Below are 23869 nucleotides of genomic sequence, written 5' to 3'. Positions count from 1 at the left end.
AACATTTTAATGGTTTAATAATTCTTCTAATGTATTTTAATTTATCTCCAATAATTCCCCATCATTAAGCATTTAAGTTTTCCATTTTTATGCCAGTTATAAAATAAGACTTAAGTAACTTAAGGTTTTGAAAGCATTCCTGCTTCCTTAGTATAAATCCTTTTGAGCAGGGGTCCCCCCAACCCCTGGGCGGAGGACCAGTACTGTTCAGCGGCCTGTTAGGAACCAGGCCGCACAGCAGGTGAGCAGGGAGCAAGCAAGCAAAGCTTCATTTGCTGCTCCCCATCGCTTGCATGACTGCCTGAACCATCCCCCGCCCCCCCAAAAAACTCTTCCACGAAACCAGTCCTGGTGCCAAAAAGGTTGGGGACAGCTGCTTTTGAGTAAAAAAAACTTGGATAAATTGGACTTCTCATGCTTTTGAAGTAGCTTTGCTAAACTGCTTCCCAGAAATGATACGTTGTAGTGAGTAGAAAGATGGAAATAGAGTCAAGGGAGTTGAAAGAGCTGCAAGTCTAAAGGCAAAATAGGAAAGGCAGAGGTTAAATACATGGCTGAAGGCGTAGTGACTGAGGACCAGGTGAGGTAAGAGATTTTCAGGCAAGATGGTATTTTTGCACCTCGGAACCTTGCTTAGGCTGATACCCCTTCCAAACCCTCTAGTGTCCTATTTTTCTCACCCAAATTACTGTTCTCTTCTACATGTTGCTACAAAATACAGTAGGTATATTTGAAGACCTTGAAAGGGAAGTTGTGTTGCTAAGCTTTGCGTTTTGAGGACTTCGTAGTTGCCTACAGTGAGCATACAATAAGTTGGAAGTTGAAACGTTTTCTGTGATCTTGCGGTGGTACTCCAGGGCACAAAAGGGAAGGAGATCAGTCCGTCCAAATGTTCACAAGCTAAAGAAGGGGCTTCTGGAATGGCAGGGTCTTTAACCCCAACGCCGAGAAAATTGCCGCCTTTTAATTACCTGGCCCGGCAACACTGGAGCTTCGGCCCCAGGACTAATTTCTAGGTGGGGCCGCGTAGAGGAGCAGTGCGCACGCGTGCGCAGGGCACGGCCGCCGACGTGATGCGCGCGGCGCGCGTGCGCAGCGGGGCCGCACGGTGGCGCGTCTTCTCGTGGGGCTCCAGGGGTCGTCTTCTCGGCATGGGCACCTCGTTGTCGCCGCTGCTGACTCTGCTGTCGCTCCTCTCCGGCCCGTGGCTCGAACTAGGTCAGTGTGCTGGCGTGCCCGACTGCCCCTGGCTCCGTTCGGCCCTGGAGGCAGGAGAAAAGGGGTGGGGCGCTCGGCCCCTGTGGGGAAAAGGACGATGGCCGGTCTGCCAGCGTCCTGCGCTATCTTGCAGCGGCCGGAGGTCCCTCCCAGAGGCGGCCAACTTGGCGAGGTGTATCTCACTTCTTTTTTACTTTTAACGTATTATTCTGGATTTTTTTTTTTTTTTTTTGAGGTATGCGGGCCTCACTGTTGTGACCTCTCCCGTTGCGGAGCGCAGGCTCAGCGGCCATGGCTGACGGGCCTAGCAGCTCCGCAGCATGTGGGATCTTCCCGGACCGGGGCACGAATCCGTGTCCCCTGCATCGGCAGGCGGACTCTCAACCACTGCGCCACCAGGGAAGCCCTATTCTGGGTTCTTTTGAGCATAAAAAAAGAATAAAACGATCCTCTCCCGTCCACCACGTACCCGTTGCCTAGTTTAAACGTTTGCCAATTTATGGCTTTAATCTTGCTTCTTTGGGACCCTTCCCACTTTCTCCTTCCCCTGGGAAATTCATTTTGGGGTGAATCGAGGCACGATACAATTTTATTCCTCAATATTTAACTTGAATAGCCAAAAAGACAAGAAGTCACGGGAAAAAAAGTATCACTCACTTTCCCACCTAAAAAATTAATTAACCGTACTCCTTAACACCATTAAACATCCAGTTAGTGTTCAAGTTCACCTACTGTAAATGTTTTAAAATTATAGTTTACTTGTTGAATTAGTGTCTAAATAAAATTCATATATTGCTAGTGTGTGTGTGTGTGTTTTGTTTTGTTTTGGCTGTGTTGGGTCTTCATTGCTGCGCGTGGGCTTTAGTTGCCGCTAGCCGGGGGCTACTCTCTTCGTTGTAGTGTCCCGGCTTTTCATTGCGGTGGCTTGTCTTGTTGTGAAGCACGGGCTCTAGGCTCATGGCCTTCAGTAGTTGTGGCACGCAGGCTCAGTGGCTGTGGCTCAAGGGCTGTAGAGCACAGGTTTAGTAGTTGTGGCGCACGGGCTTAGTTGCTATGCGGCATGTGAGATCTTCCTAGACCAGGGATCGAACCTGTCTCCCTGCATTGGCAGGCAGATTCAAACCACTGCACCACCAGGGAAGTCTCTGTGTGTTGTTTGTTAACTCCCTTTTAATCTGAGAATTTCCTGCTTTCTTTATTCCAACCTCATCCCCCTTAAAGTGGACGAAATCATGTGTGAGTGTGTCAGAATGAGAATGAGAAAAGGGCCAAAGATGGGATACTGGGGAACATGAAAAGATGTGGACTCTGCCTTTAGGGAAATTATAGTACTTAGACACTGTTAGGTAGAAACATAACAAAATAGTATGTCAAGCCAGAGAAGTGTCACCTTTGGGAAATAGCACTGACCTGGAAGTAAGGAGACCTGGGTTTTTCCTGTTAACTAGCTCTTTAAGTCATTTCCCTTTTGGGTTTTGGTTTCCTCCTGTCATATGAGGGGGTTGAAATAAAGATCCTTTTATTTATTTATTTTTTTTTTTGCGGTACATGGGCCTCTCACTGTTGTGGCCTCTCCCGTTGCGGAGCACAGGCTCTGGACGCGCAGGCTCAGCGGCCATGGCTCACGAGCCCAGCCGCTCCGCGGCATGTGGGATCTTTCCGGACCGGGGCACGAACCCGCGTCCGCTGCATTGGCAGGCGGACTCTCAACCACTGCGCCACCAGGGAAGCCCAAGGTCCTTTTAATTCTATGATTTGGGGAGGTATCCAAACAGCAAGTGTAAAGCAGTTCGTTCAGTCATTTGATGATAATTACTGTGCACTTGTGCTAGGTGCCAGGGATACACTGGCAAAACAGATGTAGTTCTTTTCTTTCTGGAGCATATGATATAATGGTGAAAATCACTACGAATTGATAAGAGTTCAAACAAGTGAAAAGGAAGAGTCAGAGAAACGTGTGCAGTAGTATGGGTAGAAAGTTGATAGATGTATTTCAGAGTATAGTGTCTAGATTTATCTCGCTGGGACAAAAGGTTGTCGTGCAGAAGAATAGAGAGGTAAGGAAAGGAACTAAACATTTGTTGAAAACCTACTGGGACTTACCTGGTGGTCCAGTGGTTAAGACTCTGTGCTCCCAGCGACTTCCCTGGTGGCGCAGTGGTTAAGAATCCGCCTGCCAATGTAGGGGACACGGGTTCGAGCCCTGGTTTGGGAAGATCCCACATGCCGCGGAGCAACTAAGCCCGAGTGCCACAACTACTGAGCCTGTGCTCTGGAGCCTGTGAGCCACAACTACTGAGCCTGTGTGCTGCAACTACTGAAGCCCATGCATCTAGAGCCCGTGCTCTGCAACAAGAGAAGCCACCCTATGAGAAGCCCGCGCACCACAACAAAGAGTAACCCCCGCTGACCGCAACTAGAGAAAGCCCGTGCACAGCAACGAAGACCCAACGCAGCCAAAAATAATAAATAAATAAATTTAAAAAAAAAAAGACTGTGCTCCCAATTCAGGGGGCCTGGGTTCGATCCTTGGTCAGGGAACTAGATCCCACATGTATACTGCAACTAAGAGTTTGCATGCTGCAACTAAGACCCGGCACAACCAAATAAAATTAATTAAAAAAAAAAGAAAACCTACCACGTGCTAAACATTTCACACATTATTTTAATACAGCCAGGCATTTGAGTTAGATGTTATCCCCATTTTGTACATGAAGAAATTGAAATCCAGACTAAGTAATTTGCCCAAGGTCACCCAGCAAATTAAGTGACAGAACAAGAATTTAAAGGCAAATTTTTTTAAATAAATTTATTTATTTAACTTTGGCTGCATTGGGTCTTCGTTGCTGCACGCGGTCTTTCTCTAGTTGCAGCGAGCGCGGGCTATTCTTCATTGTGGTGTGCGGGCTTCTCATTGCGGTGGCTTCTCTTGTTGTGGAGCACGGGCTCTAGGCATGCGGGCTTCAGTAGTTGTGGCGCAAGGGTTCAGTAGCTGTGGCTTGCTGGCTCTAGAGTGCAGGCTCAGTAGTTGTGGCACACGGGCTTAGTTGCTCCGCGGCATGTGGGATCTTCCCGGACCAGGGCTCGAACCCATGTCCCCTGCAATGGCAAGCAGATTCTTAACCACTTCGCCACCAGGGAAGTCCTAAAGCCAAATTTTTTAAGCCTCCATTGTTTTTTTCATTATAGCATTATGAGTTACATATGATCCAAATATTGCCACTTCTTTTATATATATTTGACTCTTTTTTTCTCTGCAGGGAATGGGCAGATGACCAACATGGTCCAGCTACCAGGTGGGAGATTCCAGATGGGAACAAATTCACCAGATGGCAGAGATGGTGAAGGACCTGTCCGGGAGGTGACAGTAAAACCCTTTGCCATCGACATATTTCCTGTCACCAACAAAGACTTCAGGTACATCCAGTGTTCCTCCAGGAGAAGTAAAGGCTATTCTAATCTTCATAATATTTAAAAGGAGATTAGCTTGTTCACTACCACATATCATCTTTGCAATGGTACAGTGAGATAAGTGTTATCTACGTTTTTAAGATGAAGAATCTGAAGTCCAGGGACTTCCCTAGTGGCACAGTGATTAAGAATCTGCCTGCCAATGCAGGGGGACAGGTTCGATCCCTGGTCCGGGAAGATCCCACATGCCACGGAGCAACTAAGCCCGTGCGCCACAACTACTGAGCCTGTGCTCTAGAGCCCACGATCCACAACTACTGAAGCCCTCACACTGAGAGCCCATGCTCCGCAACAAAGAGAAGCCACTGCAATGAGAAGCCCGCGCACCACAACAAAGAGTAGCCCCCGCTCACCGCAACTAGAGAAAGTCCTCGTGCAGCAATGAAGACCCAACACAGCCAAAATTTAAAAAAAAAAAAAAAAGTATCTGAAGTCCAAAGTTTCTGTTAGTGGCAGAGCTGGGCCTGGAACTCAGATCCTCTGACTCTTGAGCCAGTGGATTGCCCAGTGTACTGGACATAGCGCTGAGAAATATGGGCAGAAGTCAGACACTCAACAGAAACCTCTGCAGCAGGGGAGAAGAAATTGGGAGAAGGGTCATAGTAGCTGAGAGTCCCTTAAATTCCCTTTACATTTACTTAGGGAAATGGCATTGTTTCCAGAATCAAACATTTTGGTTCCAGCTTAATCTAAGAAGCCATGCTGAGCTACGTCAGTGTCCCCAAGGTGATATGTTTTGGGTAGGCCAAAGTAGAAAATGATCCAGGACATATATCTATAACTTACCTTCAAATGGTAGAGGAGGGAGTATATAGGGAGGAGAGGGAAAGGAAGAGGAGGGGATGGGAAGACAATAAAGCAAATGTGAGAAATGACTTAAATGTTACATTTGTGGACTTAAAACTTTTCAGGATAAAAAGTTTTGGGGAAAATTTGATTCAGGAGACACAGGCTGAAATAAGCATAAGGATTGTCAGTATACTCCTCAAGCCCTTTGACTCATTGGTTCCACCTCTAGGGATTTGTCTTGAAGAATTAAAAGTTGTCCAAAAACATTTAGCTAAAAAACGTTTAGCTATTGATACAATGCGAATACATTTACAATGTCATCTTGTAAACAAATGTTAACAATTTTAGGATCACTTAAACATATTGTATCAATATAACAGACTACTTAGCAGCCCTTAAAAAATCCTGTTGTCAAAAAGAGATAGTTCTGAAGTGTTAAGTGAAGAAAGTAAGTTACAAAATACTAAATAGGGTATGATCCCATTTTTTAAAACTATATGTATAGAATGTATAGGCATTAAGAAAGACCTGGAAGATGCAACATGGCATTAGGTGACAGATTCTGCTCATGTTTTTTTTTTTTTTTTTTTTTTTTTTTTTTTTTTTTTTTTTTTTTTTTGCTGTACGCGGGCCTCTCACTGCTGTGGCCTCTCCCGTTGCAGAGCACAGGCTCCGGACACACAGGCTCCGCGGCCATGGCTCGCGGGCCCAGCCGCTCCGCGGCATGTGGGATCTTCCGGGATCGGGGCACGAACCCGTGTCCCCTGCATCGGCAGGCGGACTCTCAACCACTGCGCCACCAGGGAAGCCCTCTGCTCATGTTTTTGTGACTTCCAAAGGAAAATAATTACAGGAAGCACCTTCTGAAAGCTATTTAAAAATCCTTGGTTGTGGGGTGAAGGGGGAGAGAATATGGACAGGTATATCTTAGTTGGTGTGATAATGGATGATTTCAGTTTTTTTCTTTTTACCTACCTCTATTTCCTTGTTTTTCTATAATATGATGTTATATATGCTTTAAAAAGTATTTTTAAACAGGAAAGTTATTAAAATCAAAGGAGAAATCACTTCTGATCAGGCTTGCACCACATCATGACAACCAGAAATAGCTAGCTAGGTAGATGCATTCTTTTTTTTTTTTTAATTTAATTTTATTTATTTATTTTTGACTGTGTTGGGTCTTCGTTGCTGCGTGTAGACTTTCTCTAGTTGTGGCCAGCGGGAGCTACTCTTCATTGCGTAGGCTTCTCATTGCGGTGGCTTCTCTTGTTGCGGAGCACAGGCTCTAGGTGCGCAGTTTTCAGTAGTTGTGGCTTGCGGGCTCTAGGGCGCAGGCTCAGTAGTTGTGGCGCACGGGCTTAGTTGCTCCGCGGCATGTGGGATCTTCCCGGACCAGGGCTTGAACCCGTGTCCCCTGCATTGGCAGGCGGATTCTTAACCACTGTGCCACCAGGGAAGCCCTAGATGCATTCTTTTATATTTTAAATTGACCTTTTATATTATGGAAATATAATGTCACCTCCAGTAAGCCCCGAAACTTTGCTTAGAACCCATAATCTGTCTTTGCCTCTCTGGTAAAAGAGTCTCAAACCGTTCAGGTGGTCAGAGGTCAGTAAATAGCTATTGCTACCAAATCTCATCTCCTCCTCCATTCTCAATGCCCCTTTGATGGGTGAACAATGTCTTCTCATATCAGAGGTCTGGCACAGATGGAGTACTCTTAGCCCAGTGAAAACAATCCATCTTACCCTGGAAATCTGCTTGCTGAAATTTGCTCAGCCATACCAAACTATATGAAAATCCATTCTAAAACCTCGGCAAGTCATTTTTGTTTGACTCAACCTCTCTCATCTGTTAGAGGGAGATAATAACCCCTGTTCTGCCTCCCTCCTGTGATTGCTGTGACATTAGGTATGTGACGAAGACCTTTCCGAAGAGAGACCCATTCCCACCCTTGAATCTCCTCAGTAGCTTTATTCATTATCTCCAAAAACTGGAGGTAACCCAGATGACCTGCAACTGGTGAATGGATAAAGAAAATATGGCCTATACGTGCAATGAAATACTACTCAGCAATGAGAGGCAACAAACTGCAAAAAAAAAAAAAAGGAACAGGGATGAATCTTGGAAGCAGTATGCTAAGTGAAAGAAGCCAGACCCCCAAAACTACATACTACTGTATCATTCAATTTATGTGAATTTATATTCTGGGAAAGGCAAAACTATAGAGACAAACAACAGATCAGTGGTTGCAGAGGCATAGAGGAATTTTGGGGGGTGGTTGATGGAACTGCTCTGTATCTTGATAGTGATAGTGACTACATACTTTGTCACAACTCACAAAACTACACACCAAAAAGAGTGAATTCTGTCTGTGAACTGCACACACAGCAACAGATATTAAAAGAAAACCTGCTCAGGTTGTCAGGTGAATTCCTTGTAGTTCATGAAAATTCTGTGATGTGTGACTAATAGGATAAGGGGGTATGAGGTTTTCTGGAACAGGAGAGGGTGAGGGTGGAGCACAGAACCCCATTAGCTAAACCGTATGAAACATCTCTTTTCAGGGAGTTTGTCAGGGAGAAAAAGTACCAGACAGAGGCTGAGGTGTTTGGGTGGAGCTTTGTCTTTGAGGACCTTGTCTCTGATGAGCTTAGAAACAAAGCAACCCAGAAAATGCAGGTAAGAGAACCTAGGTTTGCAGCTGAGGGGATGGAAGTGGGACCTAGACAGAGAATCCCGTGGGATCTGGAGTCCCCTGGGCCACAGTAGAGAATCAAACCTGAGAACCAGAGGCAGGGAGGAAGCAAGAGAGACCCACCCTGGAAGAGTCAGATGAACACACACTCCCAGGAAGTTCACCCCGTGCTGGCTTCTGTATAGAGAGACTCTGTAAAGATGCAGACACACACAGGGTTCAAGATACTCCCTGGACCAGCAAGAGAACCTCTTGAGAAGCCTCCCTCCAATACGGGTGGTGAGATTTTGGACACAGCCTCACTTGGACCGCCTGAGTCTCAGCCTGAAGTCTCTGCTTTGCCTCCTGGGTGTCAGTCAGGAAGGTGCCCTCGCTGGATCAGAGCATCTTTTTAGTCGTGTTCCTTCCTTTTTGCAGTCTCTCCTCTGGTGGCTTCCAGTGGAAAGGGCATTCTGGAGGCAGGTAAGGGTTGGTTCCTCTACTTTGTTTTCTACCCCTGCTGACTCTTGGGAGGCCTGGCTTCCCTAGACCCTTGCCCATCTAGAAATACTGAGTTTAAAAGGATGACAGAGAAGTTTCAGGGAAGCAGCCAAGCCACCCTGTTTTCTCTGCCCTAATCCTTCTACCCCTGGCCCATCCCATTTCTCCCTTGCATCTCATGTTTAGTCCTTCATTCTGACTCTGGACCTCTCCTCACTCACCAGGCTCTCTCTTCCCACTTCCTTGCTCCATCTGTGGTAAAAGCTGAACTCAGGTACCCTAAGCCTAGCCTTCCTCAGACTTCCACGAGCTCCCAGAAGCTTGTCTCACTTCATCCTGGCTATCAGCCTGCAGGTCCCGGCTCTGGCATCCGAGAGAAACTGGAGCTCCCGGTGGTACACGTGAGCTGGAATGATGCCCGTGCCTACTGTGCTTGGCGGGGAAAACGGCTGCCCATTGAGGAAGAGTGGGAGTTTGCTGCCCGAGGGGGCTTGAAGGGTATAGAGATGCCAAGCAATTTCCCTTTATTCTTTCTCCCCATCCTGCCTTGCATGGGGGGCTTTAAAGGGTGGGACAGGTTTGTGCTCCCTAGAGCAGTGCTTCTTTTTTTTTAATTTAATTTAATTAATTTATTTTTGGCTGCATTGGGTCTTTGTTGCTGTGCACAGGTTTTCTCTAGTTGTAGCGAGTGGGGACTACTCTTCGTTGCAGTGCGTGGGTTTCTCATTACGGTGGCTTCTCTTGTTGCAGAGCATGGGCTCCAGGCGCACAGGCTTCAGTAGTTGCAGCACATGGGCTCAGTAGTTGTGGCTTGCGGGCTCTAGAGCACAGGCTCTGTAGTTGTGGCACACGGGCTTAGTTGCTCCGCGGCACGTGGGATCTTCCCAGACCAGGGCTCGAACCCATGTCCCCTGCATTGGCAGGCAGATTCTTAACCACTGCTCCACCAGGGAAGCCCCGAGCAGTGCTTCTTACACTGTGTAGTGATGGACCAGTTGTTGTTGGTGTTATTTCTAATCCATCTCAGACCAATACTTCCATAAAATAGCATAAAAATTAGTAACTGGAAAATGGAATGAAAAAAACAGACATATATTTTTTTAATTATTGGAGAGTCTACAGACATGTTCCATTTCAATAAGTATAATCAGAACAACATAGCATAGGAAAAAGAAAAGGATTACCTATACTGTATACCTTTTCCATAGCTGTATAGGGATTAATATAACGTTGCTGTTTACTTATAACTTTGTTAGTTTTCAATCCTAGCTAAACAGAAAGTTAGAGTGAAATAGCAATTTCCCATATTCAACACCTCTACACAGTCTTTGAATGAACACTGCCTATACCAATAGTCAAAGTCATTAATGTGATAAATGAGGTTGCTTGTTCATTTATCCAGTCTAAGTGTAAAGAACAAGTTTCTCAATGCTTACTCTCAATTTCTGTACTTATCCCAGCATGAGCTGGTAACAGATAGTTTGCAGAATGGCATTGGTCAGAACCACACCTAGAATTGTCCTGTCCTGGAGCAAATCAGAAGCCAGGGCCTCCAAGTGCAATACTGTGAGCGGAAGGGAGGGGTGTGTGGGAAGTAAAAGTAAGTAATCTTACTCTTCTGTTCTCATCACTTCCTCACTTCCTTTCGGTTGCCTCGCTCTTTCTGCCTTTCCCTTCTTCCCCAACTCCTCACCTCTCCCTCCTCCGCTGTCTCCTTGCCCTCCTGGCAGGTCAGGTTTACCCCTGGGGAAACGAGTTCCAGCCAAACCGCACCAACCTGTGGCAGGTAAGACACACATTCCCTCACTCCTGTCCCTTCTCAGAGTGTTGATTGAGACCTGCTGTGGGCTAGACACTGTGTTAGGCTGTGGGACTCAGAGGCCTTTGTGTTCTAATGGAACTGAAAGCTGGTAAAGGGGTAAAGCAGAAGACAACGTGGTGGGGCTATATAGTGAAGACGTGCAGCGTGTGCTGGGGGGTGTGCTGGGAGTGTGCTCTCTTGTGCTGCAGGAGCAGGGCGTGACTTCACGGTGAACATGCCGTTTGAGCTGACTGAACTGGAGTTTACCACGAGAAAAGTGGACGAAATAACATGCATGTCAGCAGTGCATTAGGAAAGGGTGCTGTGTGTTCAGAGACATGCCAGACTCGGAGAGGCTAGCGCACAGGGAAACAGGAGGTACAGGAGATGAAGTAGGCAGTGGATTGGAGGCAGATTATGAAGGACCAGGGGTGCCAAGACGTGGTTTTAGATTTTACCCTCCAGGCAGTGGGGAGGGACAACAATGACAACAGTCACTTTGATCTGGGGGGATTATGCCGATTGTTGAAGGTCTGCGTGGGATCAAATGAAGTAGAGCTGTAGGAGGTCTCTGAATCCGAGGCTGCGGCCATGGCCCGGGGATGTGAACACTTGCATGAAGTGGAAGTGAAATCGAGAGGAAGCCAGGTGGGAGACGCCTGCCTGAGGGGAGAGACAGGGTTTGGTACTCCGCCAAACATGGAGGAGTGGAAGAGAGAAGGACTCAAGCATGAATCCAAGCTTGGGCAAGAGGGTGCTGGTGTGACCATTATCCAGTATAGATAATATGCATGTTGGGGGTCAGAAGGATAGAACTTGGTCGGTTTGGGATCAGCCTAGCTTAAGCTGCCTTTGGGTCATGGATATGCTCAGTAAGAGGTTGAAAGTATGAGTTTGGAGCTTAGGACAGAGGTCTGGGTCAGAGCAACTGGTTTGGAGTCAACAGCATACACTGTAGGCAGGAATGACATCCCCCAGGGGGACTCTGCAGCATGAGGGGAGCCCAGCGCCAGCATTTTAGGGTGAAGCCTTGAAAAGGGCTTGAGGGGTAGACTGACCTTTTAGATGATCTTGGGATCAGAGCTTTGCAAAAAGTCTGATCTGATTTATTCACCATGGGATCTTTGATAAATTAACTGTTTTGAGTCTCAGTTGCTAGCTTTTTTTTTGGCTGCGTTGGGTCATCGTTGCGGTGTGCGGGCTTCTCATTGCGGTGGCTTCTCTTGTTGTGGTGCATGGGCTCTAGGAGTGCGGGCTTCAGTAGTTGTGGCACATGGGCTCAGTAGTTGTGGCTTGTGGGCTCTAGAGTGCAGACTCAGTAGTTGTGGCACACAGGCTTAGTTGCACTGTGGCATGTGGGATCTTCTCGGACCAGGGCTCGAACCCGTGTCTCCTGCATTGGCAGGTGGATTCTTAACCACTACACCACCAGGGAAGTCCCAGTTGCTAGCTTTTTAAAGGGAGAAAATACTTGCCTCACAACCTGGTCAGGACTAAAGACATAGATGTAGCAGCCCTAGCACATAGTTGGCGATGAGTAAATTGTAGCCCCTTCCTCTTCCCTTTCATAAGATCAGCCTCCATAGAGCAGGGGCAGCTGAACTCCAATTTCAATGAGAAGCAGAATGAACAAGTTGAACAAATTGCGTCAGCAAATACAGGTTACTTTTCCAGAATTTTGGCGGTAAAAAGCAGGAGGTGAGGAAGGCAGGGTCAGAGCAGATGAGGGAGAGTTAAGCCTGTTGGTGGTAGAAGGGAAAGCGATGGTACAGGGGAGCACAGGATGAGCGTCTCGTTCCTGAGGAGACGGGTGCAGGTCATGGAGGAGGGGAGGCAGAGCCTTTCTTCTCAAGGCACATGGGGAGGAAGTTGAGAAGGTGGGAGTGGGGCAGGCTGGTGTGGACACAGGGGAAACGACACACTTCCTAATCCAGCCAGGAGGTCATGGTGGAGGACATGAGGCAGCTGGTTTGGGAGCTCAGGGTGGGAACCTCGGGTCACTGCCCCGTGCCCTTCCCCTACCCCAGAGGATACTGCAAGATGGCCTTGGTTTAAACTCCTCTGGGCAGGTGGGAGCAGCTGCCTTGGGATGGGATGGTAAATCTTTGAGCCTAAATTTCTCCCCCCTCAGGGAAAGTTCCCCCAGGGCGACAAGGCTGAGGATGGCTTCCACGGAGTCTCCCCGGTGAACGCTTTCCCCCCACAGAACAACTACGGTAAGATTGCCCGTCGGGTTGCTGTCAGCATTCACAGCTCAGCTTCTGGGATGGTCCTGCCTGAAAGATGAGGCGGAGAGAAGCAGCACGGGGAAGCGTTAGCTCCCCAGGGCCGTCGATGGCCAGGAGGGGCGGGGGTGGTGCTCCCCAGCCTGGGCCAGACCTGCCGCTGTGCTTCAGGGCTCTCTGACCTCGTGGGCAACGTGTGGGAGTGGACAGCGTCACCATACCAGCCTGCCGACCAGGACATGCGTGTCCTCCGGGGGGCGTCCTGGATCGACACGGCGGATGGCTCTGCCAATCACCGGGCCCGGGTCACCACCAGGTGAGGGGCTCGGTAGCTGGGGGCTGAGGGTCTGGGTCCTGGTCTCCCAGAGCACAGGTGGCACCAGATCTGGCATGGCCGCCGCTGCCGTGCCTCCCCCTCCACTGGGGGCTGTGGGTACAGAAGAGGAAGCAAGCCACACTTGCCATGAAAAGCCAAGAGCCCGGGACTGCTGGTGCCTTTTCCTGCCAGCTGTCAGCACCAAGGCAGACTCTGTGTCCAGCATCTTAATTATGTGGTTTCCCCTCTTGTCCTCCGAGCTAGGCTTGCAGAGAGAGGGAAGTGGAATGGCCACATCGATAGGTCATGGCCAGGGGTCATGGAAATATTGACTCTTCCAACGAGTGTGCACATGAAAAGGCATTTTCTACAACCGTTTTGTTTTACTATCAAGAAAAACTAGGCTCAGGGAGGTCCTGGAGCCTGCTCATTGCACACAGATGGCTAGCGGTGGCACCTGAATGGTGGAGTCCCCGGCTCCCGAGTCCCCTTCTAGGACCTTCCACTTTGTTCATCTGTGGACTTATTTTGGTTAATCTCCCTGCCACTCCTCCTGCTCCTGGGTTCCAGAAGGACTGTCGAGAAGCCACTGTTCCTGTGGCCTCAGAGTGTCAAGTTTGCAGGCGTTTCTTTGATACATTGAGCCCCCTGGATTTTCCTCACCTTTTCCTTTAGGACAAAGTAGTGGAGAAAGTATTGGCCTGGGGACCAGGAAACTGGGTTTGCCACTGATTCTGTTGTGCCACTGAAGCAGTGGTTGGCCTTGGGCAAGACATTTAAATCTTTCTAGTGTCTGACTCTGGGTCTGTGAGATGGTGAACAAAACACACCTTCCAGAGCAGTAAGGGAAATGGCAAATGAAGGAATACGTGTGAAACTTCTCTGCAAAGTGTGAGGTACTGATTGGTGCTATGATAGTCTCACTTCTTGCCAGACAGGTTTTTTTCGGCTGAGTTATTCTAAACTACCGACAGTCGAAGTTATTACTTGTGGCCTTTCCTTCCTTCCAGTTCAGTCTCTCAGGACCACCCTCACTTCCTCCACTGTGTCCCAAGGTCCCTTCTTACCCCTTTCACCCAGGAATGGCACACCCTCAGGCCCTACCCTCACACTAGGTTTCTTTCCAGACTGTGTATGCCCCCCCACCAGTCCCCAGGCGCCCCAGACCACAGCAGGCCCTGGGAGCTGGAGCAGGAGAGTTGGGTAAGGCCCCCGTCCCTTTCTCAACAAATGTCTATTCTCTCTCCCCTTCTCTGGTGGCAGGATGGGCAACACTCCAGATTCAGCCTCAGACAACCTAGGCTTCCGCTGTGCTTCCAGTGCAGGCCGACCATCTGGGGAGCTGTGAGCAGCCACACAGAGATGAGGAGAGTCCCCCGTGGCACCCGTGGCACCCCCTGGCCACATGCTAAACACAGCCAAACTCGGGACTACGTCCATCCCCTCCCCCATCCTCTGTGGCAGGCACCTCTCCCCGGGACAGGAAAGGACCCTGACCTCCGTGGAGGGGCGCCACTGTCTCTTGGAGAAGGGGCCCAACTTACTGATTGTGCCCAGGAGCCGGATGTTTCTCTTAGAGGTCAAATATTGACCGTATGGGGGCCACATACTCAAAACAGTTGGGGCACAGTGCTCGGAAAGGCAGTTTGTGAAAGAATTTTAAATCTGCTCTCTCCTCCTTTCTCGCTGTCTGACCCGGGGACCTGACATTGTTTGCTCAAGGCAGAGTTTCCCCAGGTCTCCTTGTTTTCCCAGCAAGTTGCTGTAGAAGGAAAATGATTCCTTCATTTGCCTTATTTGTGGGGTTTCATGCACCTCGGAGGGAACCTAGTTTCCACCGTATGTGAAATGCAGTTCTGTGGGCTCTTTAAAGCACAGTCAGTCTTAAAAGGGTCTAGGAGAACGACGGATTTACCAGGCGCAACTGTGTATCATGGGAGACACAGAGTGAATAATACTCCACAAAGACAAACAGCAGAAGCTTCCCTTTCTATTATTAATTATGTAAGGGCTGCCCTATGCCTCTAAAAACATGGCCCCAGAGAAGAACCTGCTCCCGTGGTGTCACTGGACTTTGTGAGGTCAGTAAAATATCCTGTGATTGCAATTCTCAGACTGTTCTTTTTTCATCCTCACCCTGGGACCCTAAAGGCGGTGCACCGAGTGTCAGTAACTGTGGGCCTCCCGTGAGGACAAGCGGACATGGTGGTATAGCTGGGCCGTGGAGAGGCAGGGTGCTCCTGGTTCTGGAGCACAGCTGGTCCCCCACTCCGTGGGCCTGGCTCCAACTGCACTGACCACCACGTGATGCCTCCAAGAGGGGAGAGTGGCCCCAGCTCCTGGGGTCCAGGCTGGGGCCAAGTACCCCCTCTGGACAGGGGCCTGCACACGCTCTCACTCCTGTGTCCTCCATATCGGTGGCTTCTCCTCCCGGCCTGACCCCCGTCCCACCTGCCCTGCCGCCCTGCCCGTCAGTAGCCCTCCTCAGCCAGGGAGAGGAGCACGGCCTTGGGTGTGTTCTCGAAGAGCGCCGCCCGGTTCTGCTGCTGCCCCTTCTTCACCCAGTGGCCATACATCCGGAAAGCGTAGGCGTCGATGAGTCGCCGCAGGGGCCGGAGGGCATAGGGGTCTCGGATGACGATCTCCCGGGTCACGGGCTTCACCCGGCGGTACTGGTAGTAGATCCGCACGGAAGCCAGCACCGTCAGGGCGATCACCTGCGGAGGGCCTGGCCTGAGAGCTGGACCCGCCCCGCGGCCTGTTTCCTTCCCGGTCCGTGACGGCAGGCCCTAAGCTTGTTTGCCACGAGGGCTCGTGTGGTTTCCGCTGGGCCTGTCCTAGCGTTCCCGCCTGCCCCCACCCCCATTACCCCCATTCCTGCCCGACAAGCAGGCGCAGGGCTTGAGGCTATCGGAGCCAGAAGCCAGAAGTTGAGCTGCAACCATCACAGGGCTGGGCGGGAGGAGAAGGGTGGGTGCTCTGGAAACCCCGTGGGCATAAGGAGTCCCCAAGAAGGGCACGGGGAGCTTGGGCTTAAGGGGCCTGCGGCACCTGCCCCAGGGCCCTGAGTGGCAGGCGAGCTTAAGTACCTTGAACTTCCCCCGGGGGCTGAAATGACGCACTTCCTCCACTGTGTACTGCTGGAAGAAGGGATGCGCTAAGGCCTCTTCTGCCGAACAGCGGCCTTTGGGGCTCACCACCAGGAAGCGGGAGACCTGAGAGAACGAGACAGAACAGAAGACATCTATGGGGGGTCCCTCCTGGCAGGGCCTCCATCCCGTGGCATGCACGGTACACTCCCCTCTCCCCACTGTACTTGCCCCTCGCCTGACCCCCGAGCCAGGAGACCTTTCCTCTCACCAAGTCCTTCACGGTGTCCGAGTAATCATCCCATTCTGGTGAGCCAAACTGGTAGTTGCCACTCATGATCATCCTCAACATCAGCATCTGCTTGCGGTGCCAGAAGGGTGGGGAGCCGGCCAGCAGCGTGTACATGATGACCCCTGTGCTCCACCTGGCACCGGGCAGTGGGGAGGAAGGCAGGAGGGCTAGCTATAGCTCCCACCGTGCCCTCCTCCCCAGCCAGGTGCTCCTGGCCATGGGGGCATCCCTGTCCCTACGGGTCACCTCCCTCCCCCCAGCACACTCACATGTCCACCTCCTTCCCATAGCCAGGGTGGTCATCATCCATGGAGCACTCAATGATCTCAGGGGCCAGGTAACTGGGGGTCCCACAGACCTCTGCAGGGATAGTTTCCATCAGAAGAGGTCAGCAGAGGCACTTGGAAGAGGAAAGCCCAAAGAGACAATGGAGAAGGAACCGAAGTGGTGGCTGGGCTGGGACTCTCTGAACACGGGCTTGGCCCAGGGCCAAGGGCAGGGCCAGGGTGCTGGGTCCTGTGGCCACCTGATGGGGGACCGGCAGTGGCCTGGTCACTTCTAGCTATCCTGGCCTGGCATGCAGGCAGTGGGAACCTGGCAGCCCAGTCCGGGGAAGAAACACCCAGCCCTGAAATGGTAGGATTTTTACTTTGGGGGGGAAACCCAGGCAATCTTTGTTCCTAGGAGAGCTGAGGAGAGAGCCTGAGCCCCTGACATGGGCCAAGACCATGTTACCGGACCTCGCAGCTTCTCTCCTGGCTGCAGCTGGCAGGAAAAGCCGAAGTCCGTGAGCTTGATGTTCATGTTATCATCCAAGAGGATGTTCTCAGGTTTCAGATCCCGATGCACGATATTGAGTTTGTGCAACGTGAAGATCACCTCCAGCAGGGCTCTCATGATCTTTCTGGGGTGGGACAGGAACAGGTTACTGTCATCTGCTACTCTGCAGGGTTAGGTAACAGGCAGGGACACCAAAGCCCATAAGCCGGCTGGACTGCAAGTGAGGGAGGACTCAAGACAGGCCAGGCCTACCTTGGCTGAGTCAAGGAGGAAAGGAGGCCACCAAAGCCAGCGGAGCACACTGCCGACCCAGACGGGTGCATGCCACGCCTCCTCCAAGACCTCGGTGCCTAAGCAAGGGACTCAGGCCGGAAGTAGGGAGAGGGGCAAATGGACCCTCACCTGGTTTCCTTCTCACTCAGGGTGACCTTCTCATTGAGGTAATCAAAGAGTTCCCCTCTCTTCATCCTGTGGGGACAGAGGGTTTGTAGCTGGATGTGCCCCAAGGCTACCCCCTCCTTACCCTGCTCCCAGAAAACTGTTTCCCACCCTAACACCTCCAGGGGCAAAGTGGGCTGCTCCCCACAAAGGACCAGGGTCTGTGGGGAGGGGCTAGGGAAGGGAGTGGAGAGGCTGTCTCCGAAGGTTGAAAGAAGAACAAGGGAGACTGCGGGCTGGGGGATGGCACCAGTGCGAAGGTCCCCCCATGTGTGGGAGTGACAGCATGGACTGGGATCCATCAGGGTCAAAATCAGGGTTGGGAGGGGAGAGAGGGAACTTGAGCCACTGGCACAAGGCCCCAGACCCAGATCAGAAGGACACGAGTATCCTGATTTTTCCCAGGAACAAACAAGCAACAGTAGTGATGGAAGAGCAGTTTTACCTATTTTAGGATTTCGTAGGATTAAGAATTGCAGTTCCATTTTCTCACTTGGGATGATCTAGAAAGCAGTTTCTGCTAGAATCATCTAGTTATACCCTGAAGGGCAATTTGGGGCAGCATTAAAAATAGCTTCCCCAAGCAACTTCTTCAAAGGTTAGAGACATTTGAGCTGCCCCCAAGGGCTCTACAGGACAGTGCCACCGAACGGAGTTGAGACAGCTAGAGCTGGGCAAGTCTGGAGGGGTCCTAGGAAAGTCTCCTTTGGTTAAATAGGAAAGGTGCATCCCGCCTGCCCCTCCAGGAAAAGCAGGGCCCAAGGGAAGAATTCTGGCCAGTATCTGAGGGAAGCAAGAAAATCTTTGAACTTAACCAGTGGGGCGGGGAGCTGAGTTCTGTTTGAGGAGCAACCCAGAAATTACAGAAGTGAGCCTTGTTTCATACACGATTGGTACTGTGTCCCTAAAAGGCAGTGTGTGCCTCCAGTTTTGATCACTTTAATTCCATTTTAAACACACTAGGAGAACTCACTAATAGCAGCAGCAGCAAAAAGATTTACCAGTCAACACTGAGACCCTGGCAAGGTCCATCAGCAGGCTCCTGCCTTCCTGGAGCTGGTGGTTGAATTGTACACACAGGCCAAGTTAAATTGTGTCTCCAAGAAAAACTTAACACGGCACGTGTTCAGTATGGCTACAAAATGAAGTGTTCCAGCAATACAAAATCTGCTTGAATGATTTTCTCAAGTAAAGCTAGTCCCTAAATTAGCAGTTATATATGGAGAAGTCAAGACAGCTCTCCAACAGAGGTGTGTGTCCTTTAGTGAGGACTCGAATGGAGCAGGGGCATGGGAGCTGGAGAGTTCCCTTCTTTGGGAACCTTTTCCAGTAACAATGGTAAGAAGTCTGAGTGCACGGTTCACAGAGCACTTTGCGTTGTTTGAATTTGATGCTTGGAGCTCGGTGAGAGGGACAGTATCGTTTTTCCTTGTCTGAGAAAACAGAAGCTCTCCCAGCTAAAAGGCCCACTGGTCCCTGAGGGCAGAGGGCCCTGTGACAAGGAGCTCATCTCAATAGCCCTGTTGGTGCACAAGCAGGGGAACAGTGACATGTTGCTGTTGATGCTCCTGCTGACGACAACGATGATGATGTCAATCTTTGAACCACATCCCAAATACAATCTCTACCACCTGTCTCCCTGGTGGGCCTCTTGCCCCCATATCGCTGGCTTCCTCCTTTCCACTCTTGCCCCCTTACAGTCAGTGGGACCCTTTATAAAAGTAAGTCAGATCACATCACCCTCCTGCTCTCAGCCCTCCAAAATTCTTACCTCTAAAATGCCTGCATAATCTGCTTTTTAGTACTGACCGAGCTTGCATCCTGCCATCGCCACAGGCTTGCTCCACTCCCCCATCCTGACTTGCTTGCCGAGCCTCAAACGTGCCAAGCCCACCTGGCAGGGCCCCTGCTCTGGCCGTTCCCTCTGCTAGAGGCTCCTTCTCCAGGTCTTGGCACAGATCCCTCCCTCCCTTCATCCAGGTCTCTGCTCAGGTCACCTCCTGGAGAGCATTCCCTGCCCACTCCCTCTGACCCCTGCTCAGATTTACATATACGTGTATTTGTATAACTCTGTGTGTGATTTATGACTCGATTGCTTTCTGTTCACACCCTGTGAAAATTAGTGCATGAAGTAGGATTGCGTATCCTCACGTCTAGAATAAGTATTGAATGACCACCATGGTCATCATCATGGTGGTTCATAATTATTAGCATTTACATTGTGCCAGTCACTGTGCCATTATTACTCCTGCAATACCGATGGGAAAGCTGATACTGACAGAAATCATCCAGCCCATAAGTGATGGACCCAGGATTTAAAACCTGGAAGCCTGACTCCAGGGGCTGATCCGCCTAAAGTGTCTGTGACCTTATTTGGCATCCACAGTTTAAGGGGCTGGCTGCTCGTCTCCAGGAAGCCCTGGATGGGGGACTACAATAGAAGCCTCTCCAATAGGCCCCAGGCCTGGGTACTTACAGATCAAACACCAAGAAGAAGAAAGTGTTGGTCTCATAAGTGTCCTTCAGCTGTACTGAAATGGAAATGGCTCGCTCGTCTCAGGCAACAGAGGAACCCAGGCGGGGGCAGTGGAGGCGCGGGGGCAAGGGGACTAAGGCCGCTGTGGCCAGACTCAGAAGCTGGAAGGGGTATCGCTATGGTGTTCAAAGGAGGCGCACCAGGGGAGGGGGCACCCAGGGACTTCACACTCCCATTCCCGCACCTGCACCCAGCCCTGCCTGTCACCCCTTCTGTGGGGCTGAAAGAGGGGGCTTAGAGCTGACTCCCGAGAGCAGTGAGGGTGGAGCCGGGAGCCTCAAGCCTCTGGGCACTGGGCTTTCAGGGCCTCGGGGTGCGGGAGACACTCTGGTGGTTCTGGCTCGCTGAACTGGGGCCACACTCCCCGGCTTGGGTTATCAGAGCACACCCATGGCAGGGCACCGCGCCGCGGCTCGGGGCCATCACTCACTGATGTTGGGGTGTCCTGAGACCTTGCGCAGGATGTCCACCTCCTTCTTCGTGGCCTCTCGCAGCTCCTGCACCTCCTCGGAGCTGAAGCTGCCCCCACCCGTGACGTCGATGATCTTCACAGCGTACTCCTGGAGTGTGGGCTTGTGGATGCAGCGCCTGACAACGCTGCTCACTCCCCTGGGGGTGCAGAGGACAGATCATCCCCGGGGCCCCTCACCCCAGATCCAGGCCACAGCAGAGATGTCCTGCCTTGTCCCCCAACTCCCTGTGAGCTTTGGGGGATGGTAAGATGAAGAAGGCACAGAGAGGGCGATCTGCCTGGAGCCCAAGAGGAAGAAGCCTGCTCTGGGGCCTCTTAGCTCCTAGTTCAGTGCTCTTTCTCGGCACGGAGGAAGAAGCTGTACCCTCTCAGGGCCATAAGCTTCTCTCTGACACCTGATTCCTGACCCTGCTCCCAAACTGGGGGAGCTCTTGGCTGGGAGAGGTCTCTAATCTGGGTGCTCTTATACCCGCTTCCTCCATCCTGGTGCAGGAGGGCAGGACCCCGAACTGAGAGTTTCTCCAAGTGGACAGTGCTTTCGGGATGGAAATGGGGCCAGTGTCCGGCCGGAGCCCAGGACAGAACTTCATGGGGAAGGTCCGGGCCTTACCTGCCCAGGATCTCCTTGGGATCGTAGTTCTCATAGAAGCCCTGTGCGGAATAGGAGTCTGGTGGTGTCTTGTACTGGGTCATGTTCAGCTCCTTAAAGAGGGGAACAGAAAGAAGCGGTCAGCCTTCCTTACCTGGGGGATGTGCTCTTTGAGGGCTGAAACTGTTTCTCCCTTTTTGTTTTTTGGCTGCACCACACAGCATGCGGGATCTTAGTTCCTTCCTCTGGTAACCAGGCACCCAGCAGAACCAGAGATCGAACCCGTGCCCCCTGCACTGGAAGTGTGGAGTCTTAACTGCTGGACTGCCAGGGAAGTCCCTCTCCCTCATCTTTGTATTTCCTGGCATCGGTCTGGCCTCTTGTGAAATTCAAAATAAATGTTTATGAATTTTTTAAAAAGCTTTGGAAAGAGCCCAACTTGCTTCTCCCCACTGGCTGTAAGCTCTCGTGACCCCAGGTGACCATGTGGCTCCCGGCATGTTCTCGTTGTTAGTTGTTGCTCCCCGGTAGGAGCAACAGATGGGCAGCCAGGCCCAAGCCCAGGCTTGAGGCAGGAATCGGGCCACCAGGCTGCAAGGTTAGTTCTGACAGGGCCAGCACACGCTTGATTTTAGAAAGCACCACCGAGAAACTCTGCAAAGGACAAATTAAAGTGCTCTTTCCTTTCCTCTTTGCGGTGATGAGGCTGGTCCTGCTTTTCCTCGGCCTGCTCTCTGCACTTCTGGAAAAGGTGAGAAGCTTCATGGTTTCATTTTCAAATATGCTGCTCCCATAACCTCTCCTTATCTCCCCAACTTGTAACTGTCCTACCCAGAAAACACCCCTCCTTCTGGGACAGCCTTGCTGTGCTTCCCATTGCTGCTTCCTCGCCCATTCTGCCCTTAGTTTTCGTGATCACTGTCCCTCCCTCACCCTTCCTTCCTCCCTTCCTTCCTCCCTTCCGTCCTCCCTCCCTCCCTCCTTCCTTCCTCCTTCCATACTCTGAGAAGTACTGTGCCAGGTGCTCTGAGGGATGCAGAGTTTGATGGGTGAGTCCTGGTCCCAGCCTCTGGTATCACTTGTTCTCTTATCTCTATCCCACCGTGATCATCTCTAGATCATCCCAACCATCCCTCCCCACTGTGCCCAGTGCAGGTGTGTCGCAGGTGCTGCTCCGTAGATATAAGTCAATGGCTGGAGGTGTCCCTTTGGTCCAGGTTCCTGCCAGCAGGATGGTCATGTCCTCAGAATGCCCTGTGTCCTACCTAACGATGGCCAATGAGCCCTGAGTGGTCCTGCTGCAGTGTGGGGCAGAACGGAGCCAGGACACTCAGGCCTAGACCCAGAGGAGCTGGCCGGCTTTGCTTCAGGAACATAGAGGCCACTGGGTACGGAACTCCTACCTCACACAGAGGATTTGAGAAATGGAGAAAATGCTGTACCAACAGGAAGAGGGGCAGATAGAAAATGGGCACGAGCTGCCTCTCAGCAGGGCCAAAGATGCCTCTGGTCCCATTTCCACTGCCTTTTCTGGGTGCAAGAAGGTCTGGCTTGTCAAAGAGGCCAATTTGCTGACCAGCCAAGCAGCAGCCCTGGCTGCCTCAGGACAGGCTGGCTGTTCCAGGAAGGCTGGTGTCCCCACTGCTGGGTGCCTGGTTACCAGAGGAAGGATTAGAATAACAACAGTCTCCTCTGCCAACAGCAGGCTCTGGAGCTGTCTCTGCTCCACCCTGTCAGCAACCCCAGCTGAGCACCGGAGTGTCTGTTCCCCATAAAAACTAGCCCAATTCCTGGTAAGCCCTTTAAAGTTCCCACGAGGGGCATCTGTTCCCCCTCCTCCCCCCACCTCCCAAAGCTGGGTAAGGAAAGGTCTCTCCCTTGCTGCAGACGGCGTATGTGGACCCAGCCCGGGATGCCGTCCCGTCGGGGCCCGTTCCCTGGCACAACTGGCCCCACTGAGCCCCAGCAGCACTCCCGTCTCCTGGGGTGGGCGGTGGAGGTCTATCTTGCCTTATCCCCTTACTCTAGGCCTAACCGGGGGCCAACTTCGCGCCTCTGTCCACTGCCCCCGCCTGCATTCCCCATGCCTTACCGAAGATGCCTTTGGAAAGGGTCCCCAAACGGGAGTAGGTAGCCTGGTCCTTTTCGGAACATGACATCCCTCCCTGAAACTTAGAGAATCAGTGCTGCCATGCTTCTGGGCCCATGTGCCACAGAAGCAGGGAGAGGTGGGTCTGAGGGATGTGGGGGGTTCTGTCTTCCCTACGCCACAGCCTCTCCCGCTCCCCACACAGCTACTCACCTCTATGTCCTCACAGGCCCTGGAATGAACGTGACAGGAATCCCAAAGGTCCAGGAGCCCCCTGGGGACAGAGGACAACAGAGGGCTGAAGCGTGTCCCGAGCCGACGCTTGTGGCCAGAACAGGATATCTTGCTGCTCTTCCTTCAGGCTTTGCTACAGAAGGCTGATGTGCCAAAAATAAATCCCAGCTGCAAAGCTGGGGTGCAGGCCAAGGCTCAGTGTGACAGTGTATGAGTCGGGGCCAAAGCTCAGCAGGGGCGACCTCTGGTGGAGGGTGAGGGAAGCTCCGGTGGCCTGGGAGCAGGCAGGACAGCACAAGATGACCCATCTTCCCTCTGGAGCTCACTCAACCTCCAGGCTTAGAGGAGATAA

General features: G+C 51.4%; 2 protein-coding genes across 4 annotated transcripts; one reads left to right on the top strand and one right to left on the bottom strand.

Annotated features, from left to right (window-relative positions):
- Positions 1 to 68: 68 nt before the first annotated feature.
- SUMF2 (sulfatase modifying factor 2) lies at positions 69 to 15105 on the top strand. Of its 3 annotated transcripts, none has more exons than XM_060078419.1 (9): positions 69 to 1218; positions 4479 to 4635; positions 8046 to 8160; positions 8594 to 8638; positions 9004 to 9154; positions 10387 to 10442; positions 12589 to 12673; positions 12854 to 12998; positions 14262 to 15105. In XM_060078419.1, the coding sequence occupies exons 1-9, from the start codon at positions 1074 to 1076 to the stop codon at positions 14344 to 14346; spliced, it is 984 nt and encodes a 327-aa protein (XP_059934402.1). In that variant the 5' UTR covers positions 69 to 1073; the 3' UTR covers positions 14347 to 15105. The 3 variants fall into 3 exon arrangements, with proteins under 3 accessions (XP_059934402.1, XP_059934401.1, XP_059934403.1); XM_060078418.1 differs by having other exon boundaries at positions 8881 to 9154; XM_060078420.1 differs by lacking the exons at positions 9004 to 9154; positions 10387 to 10442.
- Positions 15021 to 23608, bottom strand: PHKG1 (phosphorylase kinase catalytic subunit gamma 1). The gene is made up of 10 exons (XM_060078417.1): positions 23497 to 23608; positions 21216 to 21307; positions 20564 to 20742; positions 20074 to 20128; positions 17562 to 17627; positions 17120 to 17283; positions 16649 to 16739; positions 16359 to 16512; positions 16088 to 16213; positions 15021 to 15715 (listed from the first exon to the last, which is right to left on the bottom strand). The coding sequence occupies exons 2-10, from the start codon at positions 21296 to 21298 to the stop codon at positions 15470 to 15472; spliced, it is 1164 nt and encodes a 387-aa protein (XP_059934400.1). The 5' UTR covers positions 21299 to 21307; positions 23497 to 23608; the 3' UTR covers positions 15021 to 15469.
- Positions 23609 to 23869: the final 261 nt, after the last annotated feature.

This window comes from Mesoplodon densirostris, chromosome 16 (assembly GCF_025265405.1).
Source record: "Mesoplodon densirostris isolate mMesDen1 chromosome 16, mMesDen1 primary haplotype, whole genome shotgun sequence".
Classification (NCBI taxonomy): domain Eukaryota; kingdom Metazoa; phylum Chordata; class Mammalia; order Artiodactyla; family Ziphiidae; genus Mesoplodon; species Mesoplodon densirostris.
Note: the sequence above shows the minus strand (reverse complement) of the source record. Positions and strands in the feature narration are given on the sequence as shown.